General features: G+C 37.9%; 1 protein-coding gene across 6 annotated transcripts in view; it reads left to right on the forward strand.

Annotated features, from left to right (window-relative positions):
- Positions 1 to 2031: 2031 nt before the first annotated feature.
- LOC309441494 (titin-like) overlaps positions 2032 to 23951 on the forward strand; it is a 242725-nt gene continuing 220805 nt past the window's right edge. For 5 of the 6 annotated variants that reach the window (XM_082056180.1, XM_082056181.1, XM_082056182.1 and 2 more), the window contains exons 1-19: positions 2033 to 2234; positions 4416 to 4519; positions 8327 to 8530; positions 9229 to 9516; positions 10259 to 10347; positions 10438 to 10673; positions 14378 to 14666; positions 14913 to 15065; positions 15550 to 15669; positions 16678 to 16815; positions 17622 to 17759; positions 18241 to 18378; positions 19982 to 20257; positions 20372 to 20497; positions 21538 to 21819; positions 22098 to 22163; positions 22685 to 22943; positions 23263 to 23323; positions 23435 to 23647. In XM_082056180.1, coding sequence (XP_081912306.1) covers positions 4429 to 4519; positions 8327 to 8530; positions 9229 to 9516; positions 10259 to 10347; positions 10438 to 10673; positions 14378 to 14666; positions 14913 to 15065; positions 15550 to 15669; positions 16678 to 16815; positions 17622 to 17759; positions 18241 to 18378; positions 19982 to 20257; positions 20372 to 20497; positions 21538 to 21819; positions 22098 to 22163; positions 22685 to 22943; positions 23263 to 23323; positions 23435 to 23647 — 3167 coding nt within the window. In that variant the 5' untranslated portion in view covers positions 2033 to 2234; positions 4416 to 4428. Of the gene's footprint in view, positions 2235 to 4415; positions 4520 to 8326; positions 8531 to 9228; positions 9517 to 10258; positions 10348 to 10437; positions 10674 to 14377; positions 14667 to 14912; positions 15066 to 15549; positions 15670 to 16677; positions 16816 to 17621; positions 17760 to 18240; positions 18379 to 19981; positions 20258 to 20371; positions 20498 to 21537; positions 21820 to 22097; positions 22164 to 22684; positions 22944 to 23262; positions 23324 to 23434; positions 23648 to 23951 lie in introns of all 6 variants that reach the window. The other variant, XM_082056179.1, reaches the window with a different exon arrangement.

Genomic DNA, 23951 nt, shown 5'->3' on the forward strand with positions numbered 1-23951 from the left:
ATATTTGAGTTATGTATTTGAATACAGCAAAATCTTTTTCTTTGCAACTTTCTGTTATTGTCATCAATTGTTGTTGACTTGGTTGAAATAGAAAATTTTAACTTCTGGCTAGAACTTCAAAAGTCCCAGTTTACACATTTCTGTCATTTAGAAGTTATCACATGTTCATAAACTTTTACGTTGTTTAATTGACATTGCCATTAGCTGACTGTGTTTAAGTTCGCAGATACTAGCTTGTGTTCTTTCTCCAAGTTTGATTTTCCACTGAATATTTATATGTTCAACTACAGACAAAAATGGCCACCTGGTAACTTAGCAAGCGGCTATTTAGAATTGAAAATTAAATATCGTTTACATAGACTTCTTTGGACATTTTGTGTCTTTTAATAGAAGCTAATTTGTCCTCTCCACTAGTGCACAGAGTTGCATTTGTTATCATACTAAGTCTTATATAGAGAGATGAGGTTCCCTGACATCCATTTGCAACAAAACGTTCTAAATGAGCCATAGTACTCTGACTTTCAACCCCTGTGAGAGTCCAGGTAGTGCCAGTGTAGAGACTATTCCTCCCGTTTCTGTTGCTGCTGTTACAGTTTCATGCCAAGAGTAGCTGTAAAGTTGCCACCTTATGAGATGGATAAAATAAAGGGCAGATCAAATTCCTGAAGTTATTTTATGAGATCACAGTGAAATGTACTTTCTTGTTTCTTTCAGATCTGCAAGCTCTAGTCTAACACCCCCTTGCAGGAGTCATAGTGGTGGTATTCTCTCTCCTTGCCATTTTCTGGAGCTCCCACTGGAGGTTTCCTTCAGGTTGTTTCCGAACACTAGTGCAGCTGATAGTACAAAACTTCAGCTTGTGTTTACTTCTCTAGGTATCCTCTGGAAGATCCTTTTCACTGTGGATCTTGGTAAGAGCAGACTGAAGTCCACAATTTACCAAAAGGGCTAAGCATGTGCTTGCCTTCAAGCATGTACGTAGTCTTATGAGCCAGTTATGTGCCTAAAGGGTTTGCTGGGTATGTTATATATGTTCCGCTTCATATGGAAATAAAAGGATTTTTGAATATGAAGGCAACAATGGAAACAGGCAGACATGGTCTTCTGGCAAAACACCTCCTACTCCTGCTATAGACAAGAGTGTTCTTCTAACCCTGACCTATGCTTCGGAGGCAACCAATCTAATGGTACAATTAGCTGCACAGACTGACAAAGCTGGGTCAGTGGAAGTTCACAAACTAATACCCTATTCCATAGATGATTAACTCTGTGGTCTGCGCAAGGCCTCCACAAGTCTAGAAAAAAAGCTGTGACATTTAAAATCTGCTTTATTAGAAATTACAGTACTGTTAATTTACTCTTACAGAATTTTTATTTTTGCATTTTGTGTGCTGTTGTTGGTTAAGCTTAACTGTGTGGAACATCCAACAAAAAAATAATGAAGGAAATGAACAAACAAACAAACCCAGAGTGCCAAATTTTTGTATTACCAAATACAATTTTAGAATTCAAAGTTATGGAAAAAATAATTCAAACAGTGTATTCTAATAGTGTGCAGCCACATGTCTGAGCTCAGCTTACTTATTTAGCCTGGTGATTGACAGATGCATTTGGTAGCTTCTTGGATGTTTTATAATGAAAGAAAGTAATGCTGAATCTCACTGACATGACTACTTCTGAGTTGTCTGTATCCTGTGCTAAAAAACTTCTTTATTGCTTTCTCCATCTTGTGCTTATGACTTAGGAAATTTGCAAGGGCTTGTAAACTGCACATTATAAAAGAAATTGAATTATAAATCATAATCTTTGGAACTGGTGATGTTTCCTTAGTGAATCCCTTTTGTGCTTCCAAAATTAGCATTGTCAATCAAACCAACAGGTGGTGTATGGTTACACCGAGTAGATCCCCTCTCACAAGATACTTTCTTTTAGGACACCAATCAGAACTGGCTTTGACATGATGAGGCAGACCTGTCAGCAGAGCTGGGGTATATAAAGCAAAACAACTATGTTAGCACTTCTGAGCAGTCGTGCATTCCCCGCCTCGCCTCGGGTGTAGGGATTGCAAAAAAACAAAACTACACTGTCAAGACTGTGTAGTTTTGTTTTTATGATTAGAGGCTCTACAATTCTCATGCTGGGATTGTCTAAAAAAATCTTACTCTGGATAAGGACGTCGTTCAAGAAGATTTCGTTGGGCTTAGCCCACTCTGACAGGCACTTTGAGAAATCAGGTTAGTAGCATGTTTCTGCTAGTGTAATGACTATTTTCTCAGTCACGAATAATCCTGATATGATCTATTATTCATAAATTTGCTCATAGGGGGTATGAGTTTGAGTATAGACATGGAGCACTTAAATTCTCTGGCAAGATTATGTCTTAAGTTTATGGGAGTAAATTTTGATAACACTCAGCAAAAAAGTTTTTCCAGTATATTTATTGTTAAAGACTATATAAATTAAGATTTTTAAAGTCCTTGGAAACGTCTGCTTAACTTAAAAACTCCTTTCTGTTGGAGTGTTCAAGGTTATGCTTGCTACTGAGAGATAAACTGAGAAGCTCCAAGAATAGCTCTGATAAAATGCACATGGTATCAGCTAAGCGCTGATGACTTTTTAAGGGAATCAACTGCTAAGGTATCAATTACATGGCAGCTCTGGAACACTTGTCAGCTGTCATTCATGGCTGGGAAGGTTATTTCTGGAACATGACATTTCAGATGCATACTTTCAATTCTAATTATACAAAAAGCCTTATAAGATCAGATCTTCATTACCAAAATTTGCCTAGACAATGAAATATATAGACTTTGTGTGAACTCAATGGCAATTCTACTTAATTAAATGATTTCCAATCTATTCCAGAGTCAGGAAATTACATATATATCTACATCTATATCTAAGCTTTCATAATGTTTAATTATATTGCAATATAACTTCCATATATTTTAGCTGAGCTTCAAAACATAGTTACAACCGAAGTAGATCTTAGTGAATTACATCTGACAGATATTTGTCTTCATGTTCCTTTCAGAAAACTGTGTTATGTTGTGATGAAATGCTGGTCGTTTATAATTTGAACTCATTTTCCCCCACCTTCAAAGCAGAAAAGCTTTGATAAAAGGCTGTTCCTCTGTCAAACTGGAACAAGTGTCCAGATAACCAGTAAAGGCAATAAAAAGCAGCTCAAAATCCCAAACCCATATCCGGGTCTGCCCTTATGCACTTATTGTATGTAGGCATCGGACACTGATTTCAATGAAGGAACTCATGTAATGAAGAAATTTTACTCCTTTGAAAGGTAGCATAAATTTGGCTCATAGTGAAAGAAATTTCACTTCCTTACTAATTCGTAAGTCTGGGACTGACACAAAATCAGGCACAAAAGCCAAAGTAAACAACAGTAAATGTGTGAGATTGGCTTGAAAAGATTATGGGTTTAGCCCTTGTTTAGTAAGACATGATAAGCTCTCAGGGGAGTTTCTTAATGAGAAAAATTGTAATTTTAACAGATGTATGGTACTATTAAGAAGATAGTAGCTACATTTTGAAAACCTGCACAATTCAGCATCAGTAAATAAATATGTTCATGTAAATATTTTATATTCGCAATACAGCAGCTTTTCTAGTGGCAGTGTGCTATTTCAAAGTAGGATGTTGTGGCATAGGAAGAGAAAGTGAACTATTTTTCTTCCAGATTTCACATGGATCTGCAGTTGTTCAAACCATCAGTGTCAGTGGCTACCTTATATCCTAGCTCACATTTCGAATGTGGCTGTCTTCCCATATTCAAAATTCCACTGAGATACTCTCTAAGAAAGAGTAGAATTTTATCTGCATCTTTAATGCCAATATGCTTCTGTGTAAAATGAAATTATTTGCTACTTACAGACTGCTTTTAAAAGAAAGCCTCCTGGCACTCTTTCAAAGCCAAATAGATTGCAGACCTTCACATATTTGACAGTTGCTACTTAGTGACCTAGTTGTCTTCCCATTAGAGAATGGAAGTACTTTGCACTAACAAAATACTTTTAAATTAAAAAACATGGAGATTTTTTTTATCTTTAGATAAAGGAGATTAATGGACAAATAGAGGTTAGATGACCTGCACAAGGTCATGCAATGAGTCAAGCAGAACTTTTTCTCCTGCTGCATACTTCTAATGCCAGATCACAGCTTCACTAAATATAACAGTTCCACATCCATCTAAGCCACGTGTGCCCTAAGAGTAATTTGCTATACAACTTTGTTAAAATGTACAGTCTTCATGTTTCACCAGCTCAATATGATCTAAAACTGAGAAAAGTAAATAATTACTAAAATAATTACAAATATTCCTAAAATCTAGAAGGAATGATGTGCGTAAAATAACAATTTCACCATTGATTTCTAATTATGTTTTTTCTTGCTTTCAGAGTGCCTGTAAAGATGACGACAAAAGCACCAACATTTACACAGCCATTACAAAGTGTTGTGGCACTGGAGGGTAGTGCCGCAACCTTTGAGGCTCATATTAGTGGTAAGGTTTTGATTCGTTCTTGTAAGATTGATTATTTTTTAATATTATTTTAGTAATGTTTGCTAAGACAAATGATAACACTTTTCTTGGATCATAATCTGATCTGAATGGGTAAAGATCGGTGCTGAAATGTGAACATATATCCACATCACACGGTACTGATCAGCGCTATGAGGTGCTGTCAGATACCCACAAACATTCTGCATAAATTACAAGGTTGCTCAGGCAATAGCAAGTTATTCTGCCAGTAAGACTGGTGTCTAATTCTCATGTATGTTAAATTAATCAAAACTGGGGGAAAATAGTATTCAAACTATTTACATAAAAATACTTACTGTGCTAATAAGGGAAATTCATAAGGGTGGAGAGAGAGTAATCTTGTTTGGATGATGATCAGACAGAATTAGGAGTCAAGGTGCAAAAGGCAAAGCATATACTAGTTCTTAATTGATGTAGTGCTAAGCCTTACTCTGGCTAATCTGTATTTCTACCTTCTGTGCTCTTGAGTTTACTAAACTTCAGAATTCTGGCAGGGGGCATAAAAGCATGAAATCCAGGTCTATGTGACCACTGAAGAGGGTAGAAAACCCTAGTTGCTAGGTAGTATATGTGTATCATGATCATGATGGTAGCACATGGCTGGACTAATATAATTTATTGATGTAATTTAAAGATGCCACATGATTTCAAAGGACACTTCATTTTGCCAGTTCACACACTATTGAAACACCCTTTCTTGTGCAAAACCCCATGCAAACCCCCGAAATAACTTTACCAGATAACCAACACCCTGTTCCAAGAGTGCCTCTGATCTCGGCAGTGACTAAGGAGAAATGGCATGTGCTCCTGCTGATGGAATTATATTGTCTTACAGGCATTAGCAATGTGATGACCCACATACCATAAAACACTACCCAGATGCTCTGTGACAGGTGCAAACATATGATCTGTCCAACTATAAAGATCTCTGACATCTATGGTCCACTGTGGTTAATCCCTTGGTCCCTTTGGTTAACACTGATTCACCCAAGGTTCAAATGGGGTGTTTGAACATGTCTTGTAGTCTATATCCATTATATTTTTTCATGCCTTATTCTGTTATTTGGCCCTCTACTCCTCAGTTAATTGCCTTGACCTTCTCTTGTTGTCTGCACACTGTAAATTTTCTATGAAAAGTTTCTTTCCACCAATGATTACAATTCCTAGTATTATTACAAATATATAAATATATCATTAGAACAAGTTAGGATGATAATGTTATGGCTCAATGAAGTGATTTTGGCTATTTTTATTTGTGTGATATCCTGGAGTACTTGGGAGGGGAACTTCTTACTAAGAGGAGATGCAGCAATTTTTCTAATAGCTTATATTTGTATTTTTGTCCCAAATATCATAGAAGACAATCTCCTGTTAGCTTTTATTCACATTGTGGTATTCTGGAATATTTTTCTTGCTTCAACAGTACCCACCAATATCTACAGATATGATAGTGACTTGGTATTTATTTTTTCTAGTGCATAAAAAATATGGAAGTTTTATTTCTTGAACTAATTACATACATAATGGACTACAAAGTTTTGTTCTGCTACACTGTCTCCCCTTACTGTCTGTTGTGAATTATTGTGAACGTGAAATTCAGATTTTCTGTTTATCTCTGATAACACTGCCCTTTTATATACAAGTATTAAGAGAGCTACAATTCCAATGTGAAGAGACAGGTTAATCTAAAAGTACCAAAAAGAGCTTAGCAATTTTGCAGTCCATAAACTAGAACAAATGAATTGTACTGTTGTATCAGAATGTGAATTAAGTGTAACTTTACAAGGGTCTGATATCAGACAAAAATCCCCAGTACCTCCCCTTGCGCTCAGAAAGCGCAGAACACACAAACCCCGTGATTGCAAGTGGTAAATGCCAGAGCAGCCAGGACATTGTCATGGGGGAGCCCCACTGGGTGAGCATTGACTGAGGGGACATGAGATAGCACGTCACTGTCAGGAAAGTCGACTGTGCTGCTGGCATTAGAACTGTGCCCATCCTCATGTCTCCATAGCACCGATCAAGTGTTGAGCTTGTTCACTGATGTTTGAGAATCTGAATTTCTTTTATTATGAATTTGTGCTCATATTTTCAAAATGGCTTCTGACTTTGAATCCCTTGAACATACCAGTTTGAAACATCAAAATAGACTCAATTTTTTAAAATGTAGGCTTTGTTCAACCTATCACACAAAATGCTGTTTGCTAATCATCATATGATGCTGCAACAAGAAAATAAGGTATTTTGGCAGTCTTTCAAGAAATTCACTATTGACAGCAAGATTTTTGGTAGCTTAGCTTAAAACATTTTGAAACTCATTTTACGAATGTTGAAGACACATAGCTCTGAATGAAAGTAGGATCTTCTGGATAGCCTGTGTTTATGGTGATAATGCCCAAGTTGTCGTATACCAGTAGTACAAAAATGAATTATATCAGCCCCATCAGGGCTGTTTGATAACTTCCATCTATGAAATTAAACAATACTTAAATGTACTTTTACCATTTTGATTTCTAATCTCTAAAACTGGTTACATTCTCTGTGAGTGTGTTTCTGTTTTACATATATCTAAAAATTAGTTTTTCAACTATGAGCAAAATTTAAAGCTTCCCTAACCAAGTCTGGTGTTACTGCAGACAACCAGTAAAAGCTTCAATCTGCATACCTCAACTCCTCTCTCATTTTAGTTTCACACAGTCATATTCCTGGCACATTAAACCCCCAAATAATTAAATGAGTTTATAGGAAGAATACTCTATAAAGGAAGCAGAATTCTGTGTTCCTGGGGTTTTCCAAACCACAGGGAGTGGAACTGGGAAGATGAGAGCAGCTCTAGTAAGCGCAGGCTCAGATATCATTCCTGAGCCCCTGTGCAGTGCAACTGGTGATTTGGCTTGAGTGAAGAAATACATGAAGCAAATTTGCAGGGATTTTCATTTTGGAGAAATGGTATTCTAGGACTACAAAAAAGTCTTTGAGCTGAACCTGTCTCCTTAAATTAGCTGTTCTTCTTATGTGATTTATTTAAATATTTTACCTGTTCATCAAATGGATTTGAGTTGTTCAATTAAGTTGGTTGAGTAGAACACCGGGAAGAGAAATTCCATTAGGAATCTAAAATCACCATTTAAAGATAAAAAACCAGCTGTAGATACAGGTGCAACTCTTCTGCCCATGATCCTGTACAACAAAAGAACAGCTGATTCCAGCTGGCTGCTCTCCACCAATCTCAAACTGAATTCACTTCAGAAACAAACAAACAAAACTCAAAGCACTTTAATAGCACTTAATATTAATGCCTACAACAGTCACAATCACTTTTTCTGTCAGTTCATTTTCTAAAATAATTTAGTGTTAGGACAACTACTTAACTTGGTTGGAAGCTCTGATTTTTACTTTGTCTCCATACTATTAGACTGCATAATTTCATTAGTAATACTACCTAGATACTAGCAATAAATAAAGAAAAAATACCTCACATGCATCAATTTACCCCCTTTATAATTTTGATGAACTTTTATTGCTCGACACGATTGCCAAACACTACAGTCCACTCATTCAAGCAATTTCATAAATGCAGTAGCCTGTGTAGTTGTCCTATTGCTCCATGTATTTTAAAGATCTTTCTAAAAAGAAATTCTTTACCACTGTATTACTGGACATAGATCTGTGCCTATGCCATTGCACTCCACTATCACTGTTATGGTAATTTTGGATATCTGTCATTTCATAGCATCTTAATTTCCTTTTGTCTTACTTTTTCTTTAGGTTTCCCAGTTCCTGAGGTGAGCTGGTATCGGGATGGCCAGGTTCTTTCTGCTGCAACTCTGCCCGGTGTGCAGATCTCGTTTAGTGATGGCCGCGCTAAACTGGTGATCCCTGCCGTGACAGAAGCAAACAGTGGAAGATACACCGTACAAGCCACCAATGGATCTGGGCAAGCAACTAGTACTGCTGAGCTACTTGTCACAGGTACCAAGCAGCTAAAGAAGCATCTCTCTCTGCTGGCAATGTGGGAGAGCAATAGCAGAAGTGTCACAGATAACAAAAAAATTTGGATTCTAAGTACATGATTAGCAAAGAAATAGCAAACCAGATTAATTTTCCTAAAGCAGTCTAGAATTCAGCATGTATTCTCACCAGTAATTTCCAACAGCATCCGTCACATCTAACTGAATAAAGTTTAATCTTGATTTTATAAACTCTTAATCTCCATTACAAACTTCTGGCTTAGCCCTGTATACTTCTGCTCATGTGATCTGTCACACTCCTTACATTCAAACTACACATAAAATAAAGGAGAAAGTTCTTCAGGATGAAGGCCTTAATGATATTTAATGATATAAATGATATTTAAAAGAATAATTCACATAAAGGACCATACCCAAGATTATAACCATACTACCTATGGTTATAATCAATGTCTCTCTAATTCTAGAAATATTTGTGATCATGGGCATAATCAGAAATACCAGAAATTTTAAACACATGAACAAAGTTAAAGGTGTTCGCATTTTCACAAATCAACTCTTAATATTTTGAATGTTTCCGAAGGTAGCATGCGAAGAAGAAACAGACCTTGTGCACTTCTAGTAATGAAAATATCTAGCCCTCAGAATTCTTTTTAAGACATTATTGTTTTCCTATTTATTTCTTCAATAAAACTGCAGCTGGAACAGCACCACCAAACTTCTCACAACGACTACAGAGCATGACTGCAAGGCAGGGAAGTCAAGTCCGACTTGACGTGAGAGTGACTGGAATCCCTACACCTGTGGTGAAGTTCTATCGGGATGGAGTAGAAATCCAAAGTTCCCCCGATTTTCAAATTTTACAAGAAGGAGACCTTTACAGCTTAATAATTGCAGAAGCATACCCTGAAGACTCCGGTACCTATTCAGTAAATGCCACAAATAACGTAGGACGTGCAACTTCAACAGCCGAATTGCTAATTCAAGGTAACAGAGTTGAAGTTACAAGCCATGAAAATAAGAGAGCATTCATTGTTGTAATGGTACACTATGCACCATTTCATAAAAGTTATATCAATAAGTTCATTTATAACTTTTTTTTTTCTCAAGAGTTATTAACTTGCTGTGTAAAAGCAATATCTTTGATGAAATTTGCCAAAGATTTTTGACTGAGAATTTAAAAGGACCCTTTCTCCAGAATGGGTCTTTAATCTGAGGATCCAGGACACAGAAAAAAATGTGGGATACTTTCAGGTGTTCTCGTTTTGTTGTGTACGTTTCTCAGAGTACTATTTGTAAACTGGCCTTGATAGAATAGATATATTAGACTGCACAACTGTATATGGTCTTGTAAATGAGCCAGGTAAGGATGAAGACAGTTCTTAGAGGAGAATTGTAGCAGTGGATCATGCTACCCAGAGCAGTCTTGCTTGGATTTCACCTCAGTCAGACTTCCAGACTGTGTAGTCATTTGAGATTCAGGACTAAATCTGAAGAAAAATCTGAAGAATCTACTTTTTTTTTTTTTTTTTTTAGTGACACAGTAATGCAAAAATATTATTTTCAGTTATCTGTCTATAGATAGCGCAGGAAAAACAGATGGTTGCTTAACTCTTTGTTGTTTATATACATTTGTATATAATAGGAGTTGACACTTTATTTATTTCTGCAACTGCTTATCGTTTCTTGCCATGTGCAATTCTCCTGACCATGTTTTCTCTTCCAAAAGCTGAGGAAGAAGCCGTTCCTGCTAAAAAGACAAAGACAATTGTTTCGACTGCTCAGATTTCACAAACAAGACAAGCCAGAATTGAAAAGGTATATTTTTCAAAAGCAAACCAGGTAAGGCTAAAACATGGATGATTATTCCTACAGTATCTCAGACTTGTTTTCTTGATTTCATTGTAGAAGATCGAAGCCCACTTTGATGCCAGATCACTTACAAGTGTTGAAATGGTCATGGAAGGTGCCCAACAGCTCCCACACAAAGCACCTCCACGAATGCCTCCTATACCTTCAAAATCACCAACTCCACCAATAATTGCTGCAAAAGCACAAATGGCACGACAGCAATCACCGTCACCTGTTAGACAATCACCATCACCTGTAAGACATGTCAGAGCACCAACGCCCTCACCAGTAAGGTAAACTTATTATTCTTTCAAACAAGATTGCTTTTTGAATACTTTCATATATAGCAGTAATGCTGTAGAGCGAAAGCATAGTACAGACTGAAGAATGGCTTAATATTGACCAAGCTTGTTCTGACCATAAACTATAATGTGCTGTATTTGCTACTGCTATAGAAGTGTGTGCCTCCTGTAAATTTTCTGTCCCATATGGAAAAAAATAATTTAGAGAATAAATCCCATTTGATTGCTCTACACATAACTGAAGTAGCACTCAAAGCTCCAAGTTCGTGAGGAAAGAGAATAAAACAGTAGAGCAATTGGCCCCTGATTGTTTTAGGTGCACGGAGAAAAGAGCAATGGCACTGATGAATGGCGAACAGAATGGAAAGATGTAAAAAAAGGTGAACACGTTTTATATGTATGCTGGTAATGACTGCAGAAATAATGTTTTGAAGGTAGGCAAGGTAAATGTGGTTATGGAAAAATGAAGTTTGTCTCTGCTGTGTAAAGGGTCTCAAGAGGGAAAATGAGTGATTGGAAGTGCAGGGCTCGTGGTCTGGGGGACCACAGGAGGTCTGTGCTGAGAGGCAGGTAAGGAGAAAACTGCATTGAAAGTCCTGCAGCTTCAACATCCTGGAGCAGCACCGTCATGGAAGGAACATCTCCAAGCTGGGTGCTCAAAAGAGTCCCATTTAAATCACCAGAGCTAGGTATGCTGGTGAATTTTGCCACATTGACAATAACTTGCAAGGACTGGAAAAATGGATTTATAGGAACTAGCAATAATGAACAAACTGCATAGGTGAAAGAATAATTCAATAGTGCCATCTAGAGCGCATATGGAACTAGAAGTTAATACTCCACTGCTAGGCAAACCACTTCTAGACTTAAAACACATCAGAAAATAAATCTAAACATTAATGCTACTGCTGCCCCCTACTGCTGAAATTTGTTAATGCTATCTGAGAAATACAGCATTAAAAAATCGGCTCAAAGAAAATTTAGGTTAGAAAACCTGTTAAAGCAGTTTGGGATATGCTTTAAAACTACCTGCTAGGGCTGGGGTTGAATTTTTGGAATATTCAAATTTAGAAACTAGCACTAAGTGACTACCGATTATTGTGGCTGAGATTATAAAAGTATGGGAAAAACTGCAGGCCCTGATCAGAAACTTGCCTGGACACTGAGCACACCTATGGACAACACATGGAAATGTGGTGCAGGAGCAGGTACAGTTCTGTTGTTGCTCAGTGGCTGCCACATGCTATTTTTAAAAAGAACAGTTACACTAATCATTTTGTCCCTCTGCAGAGACCGGACTGCAATATAACATGTAACGGTCACAGCCTGGAAGCCTTTTGTACTTTTGCTACTAGGAGAGTTAAGATAGAGCAAATGGAAGATAATGATGTATTTTTATATTTTAAGCATGTGCCTGAGTGAAACGCCCTTTGGCATTTACCGTTATTTCTCTTTGGGAATCAAACTGAGCTATGGGCCTCAAGTTGCACCAGGGAAAGTTCAGCTCGAACATTAGGAAAAATTTATTCACAGAAAGGGTTGTCAGGCATTGGCACAGGCTGCCCAGGGAAGTGGTGGAGTCGACACCCCTGGAGGAGTTTAAAAGGCGTTTAGATGAGGTTCTCAGGGACATGGTTTAGGTTACGGTTGGACTGGATGATCCCCAGAGTCTCTTCCAAGCCAAACGACCCCACGATGCTGTGACAGACCCGCACTCTGTCAGCCGCCGAGCGCAGCGACTCCGAGCGCGCGGGGAGCCCGTGCGCGGCGGCAGCTCTCACGGGAGGCGCTGACGAGCCCCGGGCGCTGCCCGCCCAGCCGCCACCCCGCCGATGAACAGCGCGAGGTGCGGCAGCGCGGGAGGCGCTCCTGTTAGCGGCGTTGCGGCTCCGGCCGAGCGGGAGCCGGGAGTGCGCACAGCCCAGCAGCCCGCACCGTTCCGTGAGCTCCCCCCCGCCTGAGCCCCCGCGCAGAGCGGTGGGCGCTGGTATGAGAGCGAAGGCTGCAGCTCCGGCGGGCGGATCTGCTGCATCTGTCCCAGCTGCGGGCAACGCCTCCAGGCAGCGGGAACTGCGCAAGGGAGAGGCTGCAAGGCTCCTGCAGCCGGTGGCTGAGCTGCAGGAAGCCGTGAGAAGGCTGCATAACATCAGGGAGGCTGAGAACAAGTTAGTTGGTTCTGCAGTGGGCCCACAGCCAAACAGCCAAAAATTCCCCCAGTGGCACATGCAGAAGGGAGGAGGGCTAATAATGCAGAACAATGGAAGCTTACAAGGGCAAGGACCAGCAGGAGAAAGAGGCTTCTCCCAGAGCCTGAAGTGCCCTTGCAGAACCACTTCACTGCTCTGCGGACTGAAGGGGAAAGACCCGTCACATCAGGAGAGATGCTGGAGCTGAGCGAGGCAGCCCCATCTGCTCCCCAAGTAACAACCAGCACAACTAAGAAAAGGTGGTGGGTGATTGTAGTAAGTGACTGTCTTGTGGGAGGTGCAGAGGCACCATTTGCTGGCCTCACGTGCTCTCTAGGGAGGTGTGCCGCTTACTGGGGGCTCATATCAGGGAGGTCACCAAGAGACTACCAAGCCTTGTACTGTCCATTGACTCTTATCCAGTGCTGCTGTTTCACGTGGGTACCAGTGGGATGCATCCAGAGGGACCTTGGCAGGCTTGAGAGGTGAGCCTGTGCGAACCTCATGAAGTTCAACAAGGCTGTGTGCACATGGGTTGGGGTGATCCCAATCACAAATACAGGCCAGGTGGGGAATGTATTGAGAGTAGTCCTGAGGAGACTGACTTGGGGCTGTTTGTTGATGAGAAGCTCAATGTGACCTGGCAACATTCACTTGCAGCCCAGAAAGCCAAAAGTGTCCTGGGCTACGTCAAAAAAAGTGTGACCAGGAGGTCCAAGGAGGTGATTTTCACCTCTACTCTGCTTTCATGAGACCCCACCTCCAGTACTGCACTCAGCTCCATGGCCCCCAACGTAAGAAGGACACAGATCTGTTAGAGCAAGTCCAAAGGAGGCCCAGGATGATCAGGGGGCTGGAGCACCTCTCCTATGAAGAAAAGCTGAGAGAGTTGGGGTTGATCAGCCTGGAGAGGCTCCGGGGTGACCTTATAGCAGTCTGCCACTACCTAAAGGGGACCTAGAAGAAAGCCAGAGAGAGATTTATTTTTACAAGGATATGTAGTGACAGAACAAGAGGTAATGGCTTAAAACTGGAAGAGGGTAGATTTAGATTGGATATAAGGGAGAAATTCTTCCCCATGAGGGTGGTGAGGCACCGGAACAGGCTGGCCAGAGAAGTTGTGGATGCCCCACAGTGTGCAAGGCCAGATTGGATGGAGCTTTGTGCAACCTGGTCTAGTGGAAGGTGTCCCTGCTTATGGCAGAGAGGCTGGAACTAGATGATCTTTAAGGTTATTTCCGACCCAAACCTTTCTGTGATTCTGTGTGTTACAGTTATGGCAAAGACACACATTAAGCATAATGTTAAAAACAGGTAAGTGCAATTTACATGTAGAACACCTCAAAAACTTTTTTGAAAATCAAACTACAGAGTACTGAAGATACCCTAAATGGGGAGTCAATTAAAGTTTAGACTGAACTTATTTATATAATTGTCATTGTATAACACTAATTACATATATATATATATATATATATTTTTTTTTATTTATTTTTTTTTTTTCATTAGGTCTGTTTCTCCTGCTGGAAGAATCTCCACCTCACCTATTAGACCAGTGAAATCTCCATCTCCAATTCGTAAAACACATATAGTGACAACAGCTGGGGCCGAAGTCCTTCCTCCTTGGAAGCAGGAGGAATATACTGCAACTGCTGAAGCCCGTATGAAGGAAACAAAAGTGTCTACAAGTGCCACCCAAATAAGAACTGAAGAAAGATGGGAGGGGAGATACGGGGTCCAAGAACAAGTTACCATTAGTGGTGCTGCTGCTGGCGAGGCTGCGGCTGCTGATAGAGAGGTAAAGTCTATTTTTGGAAAGAGCGTTGGTTTTGCTCTATATGTGGACTGACCACTGCTGAATAGATCTGCTAAATGGAATCTGAGAGGCTGTGTGTGAAAATATTTGTGTGTCTGCTCTTGAGAAATTTCTGCTGTCAGTATTTGAAAGCTTCTTTGCACCATGCTGTCTCTGTGCTTGTTTTGTGCTTCTTCTGAATGTATGCAAAACATGAAAAAAAAATGTATTTTGATGTGACTAATATAGGTAAGAAGGGACAGTGAAAAAACAGCAGCTGTTGCTACAGTTGTTGCTGCTGTGGATCAAGCCATGGTGAGAGAACCAGCTCCCCGTGTTGTAGAGCAAACTGCTAAAAGGACAGCAACGACTGCAGTCCACGTTCCACCTGTTCAGGAGCAGGTAGAAATAGAACTCAGCCATTCTGTGATTTTCCCCTTTATCCCTTCATCCAACATGCAAAAAAGCATGATTCACTGTGACAAATTAACAAGATATTACCCAGTGCACTGTGAAAGCATGCATGCTCGTTTAGAGCATCTGGACTGTAAAGGAATGCTTGTGGATCACTTATTCGATTGCTTTCCATCATAGCAGGATTGAACTAGTTATTCTTAAACTGTTTTTAAGTTTAAGAATGCCTTCTATGAAAGTGATCCTGTATTTTCCCTTGTCATTTATTATCTAACATTATTCTTACACTGATTAAGTTTTTCCTTTAATATCTCACTTATAATTTCCCCACTAGGAATAAAATAATTCTCCCTTACTATTTTTCCTTCACTTGCATTCCTCTCTTACTTTTCCTTTTCCCCTTCTTTTGATGACCAGTTTGTCAAAATGAATGTTAAGGCTTTGTTTTTTTCTTTATTGCTATAAAAATCAGATGAGAAAGGAGGCAACGGTAGTAGTTACCAGTGATAAAGCCACAAAACAAACAGTAATATCGAGAACTAGAGAAGGAATTGTTACTTCACGAGAACAAAGGCACATCTCTCATGAAAAGGTGAATACAGGTGCTATCTATGATTGTCATACCCTACCTTGTTCAAAAATCTAATATCTCATCAAAAAGACAAGCCTATGAGCAAGAAAAATTACATACCATAATATTATTTTTTCCTTTTATATTTGTTCACTCTTCTGTTTTACATGGCTATCATTCTTCTATCTGTCCTTGCTGATGACTCTATTTCCTTTTTTATTTCTCTTCCATTATTAATACCTAAGAATGTGATAGGTAAACTCGCAAAACATTAACTTAGAAAAAAATCTATTTTTTATGTTGTGTGGTGATTTACTAGACAGTATTCTCAATCTTTTAAAGAATTGACATGTAGGAACTACTTCTTAAATGTTCAATTTTTTAAAATTCTGATTTTGTTTTTAAGCTTGCCATTTGTAGCCTGCTTTATTTGTTGGTGGCACAGTGGATCAGAAAAAGGAGGAAAAACTCATTCTGCTTTGAAATCAATTTTGAAAATACTGATGAGTGATCAAAATTCAGATTATTTTAGCATGTGTTTTATCAGGCAAATGTGATTTAATGGAAGATCAGCATCTGAAATGCATGAGGAAGAAAGTGTGACCTATCCTGAAAGTACTGAGAAAGAGAAATCCACCTGGGCAAAAAAAGTACATGTTTATTTGCAGATTACATCTGAACTTCTTGGCAAAGTGAAAGTTACCTAAAACTTGTTTTTAATATCTTACACTTTCTGAAACTGATGATGCAGGACAGTTTTTCTCTGATCCAATTTCTTTTATTAGTGCTTTCAGTAGCAAAGCAAGCATTTGTGGAATGTTTTATTATTTTAATGCTAAATATATGTATGTTTTATAAAATGTCTGTTTGTATTGTTATTGTTGCTTCCAGACCAGATTATTTTGAAATTCAGAGTTCGACATTTTCCTTCCTTTTGTTTGTATCCTCTTTTCCAAATGTATCAAAAATCACATACCTTGTCTTTTTAAACAATATGTAATTTAAACTTCTTTATTTGTAAACATCCAGATAAGAAAAGAACCAGAGAAAACTCCAGTACCCACAGTAATAATCGCCACAGACAAAGCCAAAGAACAGGAACGAATATCAAGAGCTAGAGAAGAAATATCTACTAGACATGAGCAAGTGCACGTTGCTCATGAAACGGTAAATAAATGTTACAGATGTTTAGCTCATTATTATAGGCTAGTTGATTTATAAAACGTCATTCTTCATCAAGTGTGCTACATATCTTTGCTTCTCTATGAAGAGAAGATGACAAAATGAAAACTTTATAAAGCAAGGTACTCCAGATATAAGCCAAACATTGCAGTCCAGTACTACTGACTGTGTGGCATCTCTGTCTACGGAGGAAGAGTGCGGCTGCCCTTCCTGCAGGTCCTTTGAGCATTGTGGCTTTTATTGCCAGGGTACTCAGAATTTCATCTGATGCTTAATGACCTTTGCTTTTTGTCTAAAAGTAGATTTCTGAAGATAAATTGTAAAGATTATCTCTCATTATATGATATTAACATGTGGAGTTTGATGCAATTAAGTTCATGTTTGTGTGAGCACTGAATGCATCTGGTAGACCATATTGTGGAACCATTGTTTGTTGGAGTAAGCAATGAAATAGTTCCATCTACTGGTTGGAGTAAACATTAAGTCAGTTATACTCATTTTTTATGCAAACAGTTTCTTCCAAACATAACAATGATATATCACAGTTAACTAGGAAGTAGGAAGATTCCTCTCTAATTCGCACACAGATTAATGCAATATGTTAATGACTTTGAAGGCCCTTTGTTCAGCTAGCATATAAGACAGGTTGATCTGTTCAAAGGAATTATTTAATTTCTCAGGTCTTTTATTGATATACATTCTGAAACCTTATCCCACTTTCCTGAAAAGCTGTGTAATTTTGACAACAGGCATAATTGATTACTATTATTTTTCTTTACCATAAAAACTAGATAAGAAAGGAAGATATGAAACCTTCTGTACCTAAGGTAGTAATTACCACTGATAAACCTAAACCGCCGGTCATAGTATCGAAAAGTAAAGAAGGAATTGCTACCAAACAGGAACAAGTGAGCATAACCCATGAAAAGGTGAACAGCACTATTGCAAGCATACTTGGTTTTTATCCTCCTTCTTTAGAAACCTTATGTGTCCCTCAAAAAATACTAACCATACATTTCCAGCTCATTTTTTCTAAGATTTATTTCACTCACAAGCTTTTAGAAATACTATTAATTAGATTATATTATTCCACATCTGATCTTTTTCTCCTAACTGTCTTCATTAATAGGATGCCCATAATTCTCTTCTGACTGACCTTTGGGGATGGACTGAGTGACTCCTGAAATGCATTTTAACTTTTTTAAAAATAAATCTTTACTTTTATTTAAATAGGTCTGAGGGTGTAACAATACTTATCAGTGTACATATAATACAGAGCTGTGTGCTGTGCACAAAGATCTAACCCCTTAATTCTCCTTCCCTGTTCCCATTCCAAAATGCTTTTCTGACGTTCAAATTTTTTTGAAGATCATATGTAACTGAAGCTTTTATTTCTGCCATAATAATTAGATTAAAAAGGAAGCTAAGAAAACTACTGTAGTTCCGAAAATAATTGCCACTGATAAAACCAAAGCACCAGTCACAGTGTCCAGAACTAGAGAAGAAATTGCAGCCAAGCGAGAACAAATTCATCTAGCTTATGATCAGGTGAATATAGCTGTTGCAGATGTGGAATGCACTGTTAAAATTTGTTTTATCTGCAAACCTAACCTCTTAAGAGCTACTTGGGTACAATAGAATGTCCCCAAATTAGTTCCTGATAACATACTTGATCAGTGGGATGATTGTTGAGTAGCAGAGTCAGTGTGATTAAGTTTCTAGAAATAAAGATGTTTATGTCTTGCCCTGTTAAGAAATGCCACTTTTAAGACTACAGTGGGATTTCTCTGTGAAAGCCCACTCCTTACCAATGACTTTCAAGTAAGGTTTACTAGTTTAAATTTCTGACTCTGCAATCCTTTTTTTCTACAAGATGGTTCCTTGCGATTTTATAGTTGTCAGGTAAAACAATCTCTATTAAGGTTTGAATTGTGTTGTTATTTGTACAATACAAACTTTAACATCCATTCAAGTCTGTCTGGTTTATTACTTCTGACAATCAGACACTTGTTGATGCTACTTTGTCCCAGTATGTGAAAGAAGAGCCTCATTGCCAACAGCTTTTATTTAAAGTCTATCTACCTGCTTTGTAAGAAACAGTATGGCACATTAATGAAGTACTTTTATAAAATATAATTAAAAGTGCATAGCATATAAAATTTAGCCAGAGGAGTCAGACTGCTAAGAGGGTACAGTTATTTCTTAGATTAGGTAAATTTAGGGCCAAATTCAAGTTGCTATAAACAATGATTTTGAAATCAGGAGATGCTGAATACGAGGTCCATGTTACCTGAACACTACTTTAAAAATAACCTCAAATCTCTGTAAACAATTACATTTTGGCCTTCCTTAAGTTATTTTAGTTTAAGGTGAAAATGATTTTTAAATCGGCATGAAATGATCTATTAGGTTATTTCCCATCTACAAGGAATACATTTCATATGCTCTGTTGCTACATCCAGATCAGCTATGACAGTAATAATAAAAACTAGGAGGATCCTGATAAACTGTGGGACACTGATAACATAGAAGTTGATAGTATTTATCAGTTATTACAAACAAATAGAAGTCCTGATACAAATGCATTATTTACAGTTCCTCAGAAAGCTCAGTTTTCCTTTTGTAAATAATTTCAAATAGATTAGCACCAAATTAACATATGCCTGTGATAAAAAAAATTGTGGTTATATTCCTTAGCAAATACATTCACATCAGATGCTGGATACATTCTCTACATTTTTAGTAACATCTGACATTTATATGGAGCTGATGAACATACTGACTTTAAAATTATGTGCACATATACATACCTGCCGTATGCTTAGACAAGGACCCATAAATGTGACTATAAAGTATTGTAAGTGGGCTTGCATAAAATTATTGATATATATGAAGCACACAAGCATAGAGATGTTCTGAATATGCGTACTTAGAGCTTAGAAAAAATATCTCCGTATTTGAACATACTGACTCTTGAAGCGTGTTTATAGGTGAACACATTTGATGTTTACGTTATTACTTTTGCATATCTATCCACTGTCTCTCTGTCTGGAATACACATTACTGAACATTTTATTTATAAGTCTTTGCTGGATATGCAAACCTTTAACATGATGACTAATTGTATAAATTCCACCAATGTTATCTGTAGACTGAAGCTGGAATAAAGGCTGAAGCTGTAGCTACAGTTGTTGCAGCAGTTGATCAGGCACGTGTTCGATCACCCTGGGAACCAGAACAAGTAGATGAAGCGTATGTAAAGCAGAAAACTTTGGAATACGGCTATAAAGAGCACGCTGTAACAGAGCACGTTGCCGAGGCCCCAGCAGAACGTCATGTTGTCACTAAAGAAGTTAAAACTGTCTATGTTCCTCCTGAGAAACATGTCCCAGCTGCTGAAAAGAAGGAAGTTCATATATCCACAGAGGTTAGACTCAGTTTATATTGCATTATTTTCCAAAAAACTATGTCCAAGTGAAATCTGTTTCAGTTTGGTGAAATGCATCACATTCTCAAAAACTTTTTTCATTGCTTTATGTAGATAAGAAGAGCAGCAGAAACCAAGACTGAGAAAACAATTCATGTTGAACATCCACGACCCCGCACAGCAAGTCCTCACTTCACAGTCTCTAAAATTGCTGTTCCTAAACCAGATCATACATATGAGGTAAGAAGTAAAAACTGTATCCAATAAGAACAGCATACTCATTTATAATAACCAGCAGATCATCCATTCTATTTGGCTTTCCCTCCTGCTCCAGTATTTGCTTTCCCAAGAAGAGTTGCATGCTCTCTAGAGTTGTTTTTGTTGGCTTTGCCTAAGAAGGAGCAGTGCTGTAAACAGACACATGAACTGCTAAAATGTGATTTGTAATTATTTGTTTTTTAAACAACCTTTTAATCTGTTTAAGGATGCAGCTTCAATACTTTGTAAAACAGTGAAATTGTAAACATTTATCATGCAACTTAATGTTTTTTAAAGAGCAGAATTATCGCTTTTCGATCTTTTTATGTGCATCAGTTCACTAGTGGGTTGGGAACAGTGCTTCTTTCTTCCTTGCAGAATACTACATGCTAAGCTATTTTTTGAAAAAGAAAATTTAGACTGCATAATATGACACAATCCATTTTTAATGTTATTTTTTCCATTCCTCCATTCAGCTCCTTCACATAATATTATAAGTTACCATTTAATTAATTTTCTCATTCAAGGATACTTTCTCTCTTCACCTGAACTGGTTTTCCCCTCAAACATAATTACTATAAAAATTACCTAAAATATTTCTCTCTTTAAAGACATATATGTTTACCAAAGTTATTATGCCTACAATAACATTTTGAAATCTTTTCAGTTATTTTAATTGCTGAGAGTTATCTAGTTAGTAGTATTGTTTATTGCAGACTAAATAAATTGAAACCTAAGGCATCAAGTGAATAAATTTGGAGGACAGTTCTCATGTTGCACTTAAGAGCTTCTTGATCACTTAAAGATCAAATTCTAAAGTAAAAAAAATTGAATGTTAGCAACATCAAAAATAATATTCAGTTATTATATCTCTGGTATTCTACTACTGCAATCTAGAAGTCACTTTTGTATATATAGCTTTGGAAGCAACTGGCACATATGCAATCTGCTCAAGAAATGTTCTGTCTCCTCTGAAAACAAGAGAACAACAAAGCTGTAACTCTTTCTTTTCTGTTCCCTAGGTTTCAATAGCTGGATCTGCCATGGCTACTCTGGAAAAAGAATTATCAGCTACTTCTGCTGCACAAAAGATCACCAAGCCCGTGAAACCACCTCAGCTAAAGCCACATGAAGTCAGGACAAAAGCAGAGCCAGTTGCTCCTCCACAGTTTCCCTTTGGAGAGGCTGCTGAAACCTATAAAAGTCACTATGATGTTGAGACTAAAGCAGAGACAGGTGTAAGCATTAAAGGTGAAGCAGTGCGGGAAGAACACGTGGTGTTTAAGAAAGAAGTTGAAGCAAAGGTATGTTATTGAGCAAATTTCTATCACTTTGACTGATGTTCATCTTACAAACATAGCATAGCTTCACTTGTCAGCTGTTTCCTCATTGCAACTTTCCACTTTTACAGCATTCTGCTGACTTCTATCTTTGTTGTTTTACACAAATACTTCTAAGGACCTAATATTTACCTATGACAAGCAAAGAGTTCTCTTTACCTAATTTATTATCTTATCTAAATTCTGCTGTTTATGTCCTTGGCTTTGTTAGGTGTTTACTAACTGTCATTTAAACAACCTAGGTGACAGAAACTGCCAAAGTTCCTGTGCCTGCAGAAATCCCTGCTACGCCACCTACCTTAGTCTCAGTAAGTACTTTGTACATAGATTAGGGGAGTTGCACTATGTTTTTACCTGTTTTGTATTCTAACTTTTATCTTTGAAAACCTGACCATGAAAGTTTGGCTTTATTTATTTTGTTTAGAATCTGTATTAGACTTAGCCATTTGATTTATCTCTGTACAAACTATTCTGAGTACCTGCTATGGGGGTGATTATTCACAATCATATCACATAGTAGGTTGACCTTTGCTGCAGTGAAGCAATTTCTCATAAAGAACTGCATAAACATCAACCTACCTTTGCATTTTCTTTTTTAATAACAGTGTTGTTCAGAGATCCTGAATCCAGTTTCAAAGACTTCCCTTTGGAAAACACCTCTTTTTTTTTTTTTTTTTTTTTTTTTTTTTTTTTTTTTTTTCTGAATACACTGCTGAACAAAACACTGTTTTGAAGTAAACATAAAATTTTCCATTCAAATAGGTTTTTGTTATTTAAATGTCTGTTCGGTGGGGAAAGTAGTTACTGAGTGATGCTTTTTGTCATACAGGGCCTCAAAAATAAGACTGTGACTGAAGGCGAGTCTGTCACTCTGGAGTGCTATATCTCTGGTCATCCTGAGCCCACTGTGACGTGGTACAGGGAAGACTACAAGATTGAGAGTTCAATGGACTTCCAGATCACTTTCAAAGCAGGGCTTGCTCGCCTTGTGATTCGTGAAGCCTTTGCAGAAGACAGTGGAAGATTTACCTGCACTGCTACCAATGAAGCTGGCAGTGTCAGCACATCTTGCCACTTACACGTGAAAGGTAAGTGCTGTTTATCACTGTAGGAAGATTATAATTTTGTTAACTGCATATTACTTGTAATGCAACTTAGGCATTTTGTCAACTCCTGAGTATATGTCTTGAATTGTATTCCAGGGCTGTTAGGTAACAGGGATGTAAGAATATGAGTAAAAGAGCAATTACAGGCTGATGTAGTCTCTTAACTTGCTTCCTCAGTGGAAGTACCTGGCTCTCTGAGACAACTAACTACTTAACCTTCTCCCTCTTTGCATCAACTAAACTCACTGCTTAAGCTCAACTAAGGTATTTTAAAATTTACTATGTCATATTTGCCTTGCAGTTTCAGAGGAAATTGAGACTCAAGAAACCATTTCTGAGAAGGTTGTTGCAGAAGAGAAACGGTAAATTTGCTTTCTTAGATTGCTCTTACTGTGGTCATTAGTGTTTCTTGCACTCTGTTTATGAGCAGTTCAGACATCAGCTCACTTACCTGCACTGGACTCTTATTTCAGCTATGTGGAGACAAAGGACATTGTAATGGAAGATGTCTCTACTGCAGCAGAGGAAGTATCAGGAGAACCCGTACCTCCTTTCTTCATAAGAAAACCTATGGTACATAAATTAATTGAAGGTGGGAGCATTATTTTTGAATGCCAAGTAGGGGGCAACCCAAAGCCACATGTCTACTGGAAAAAAGGTGGAGTTCCTCTAACGACTGGCTACAGGTACTTTGAATACAATGCACAGAAACTATTTAAACATAGTTTTTAAGAATATTTGACAGAGTCATAATTTTGAATCCCTGACACTGAGCCAAATAGTGTCACCAATTTCTGTGAAATTTCATTTTTGAAATGGAAAAATAGAATAATGTCTTAATGTGAGACTGATGACGTTTAAAGGCTGATGACGTTTAAAATATAAATACTTGAAAGATCATAAAATGAGAAATGCTACATATCCTTAAAAACAAATCAGGACAAAGTTTTGTGTTTATTTTATTCTGTCTGTGCAATGTTTGCATTCTGT

The sequence above is a fragment of the Streptopelia decaocto genome (genome assembly GCF_964273445.1).
Source record: "Streptopelia decaocto genome assembly, chromosome: 6".
Classification (NCBI taxonomy): domain Eukaryota; kingdom Metazoa; phylum Chordata; class Aves; order Columbiformes; family Columbidae; genus Streptopelia; species Streptopelia decaocto.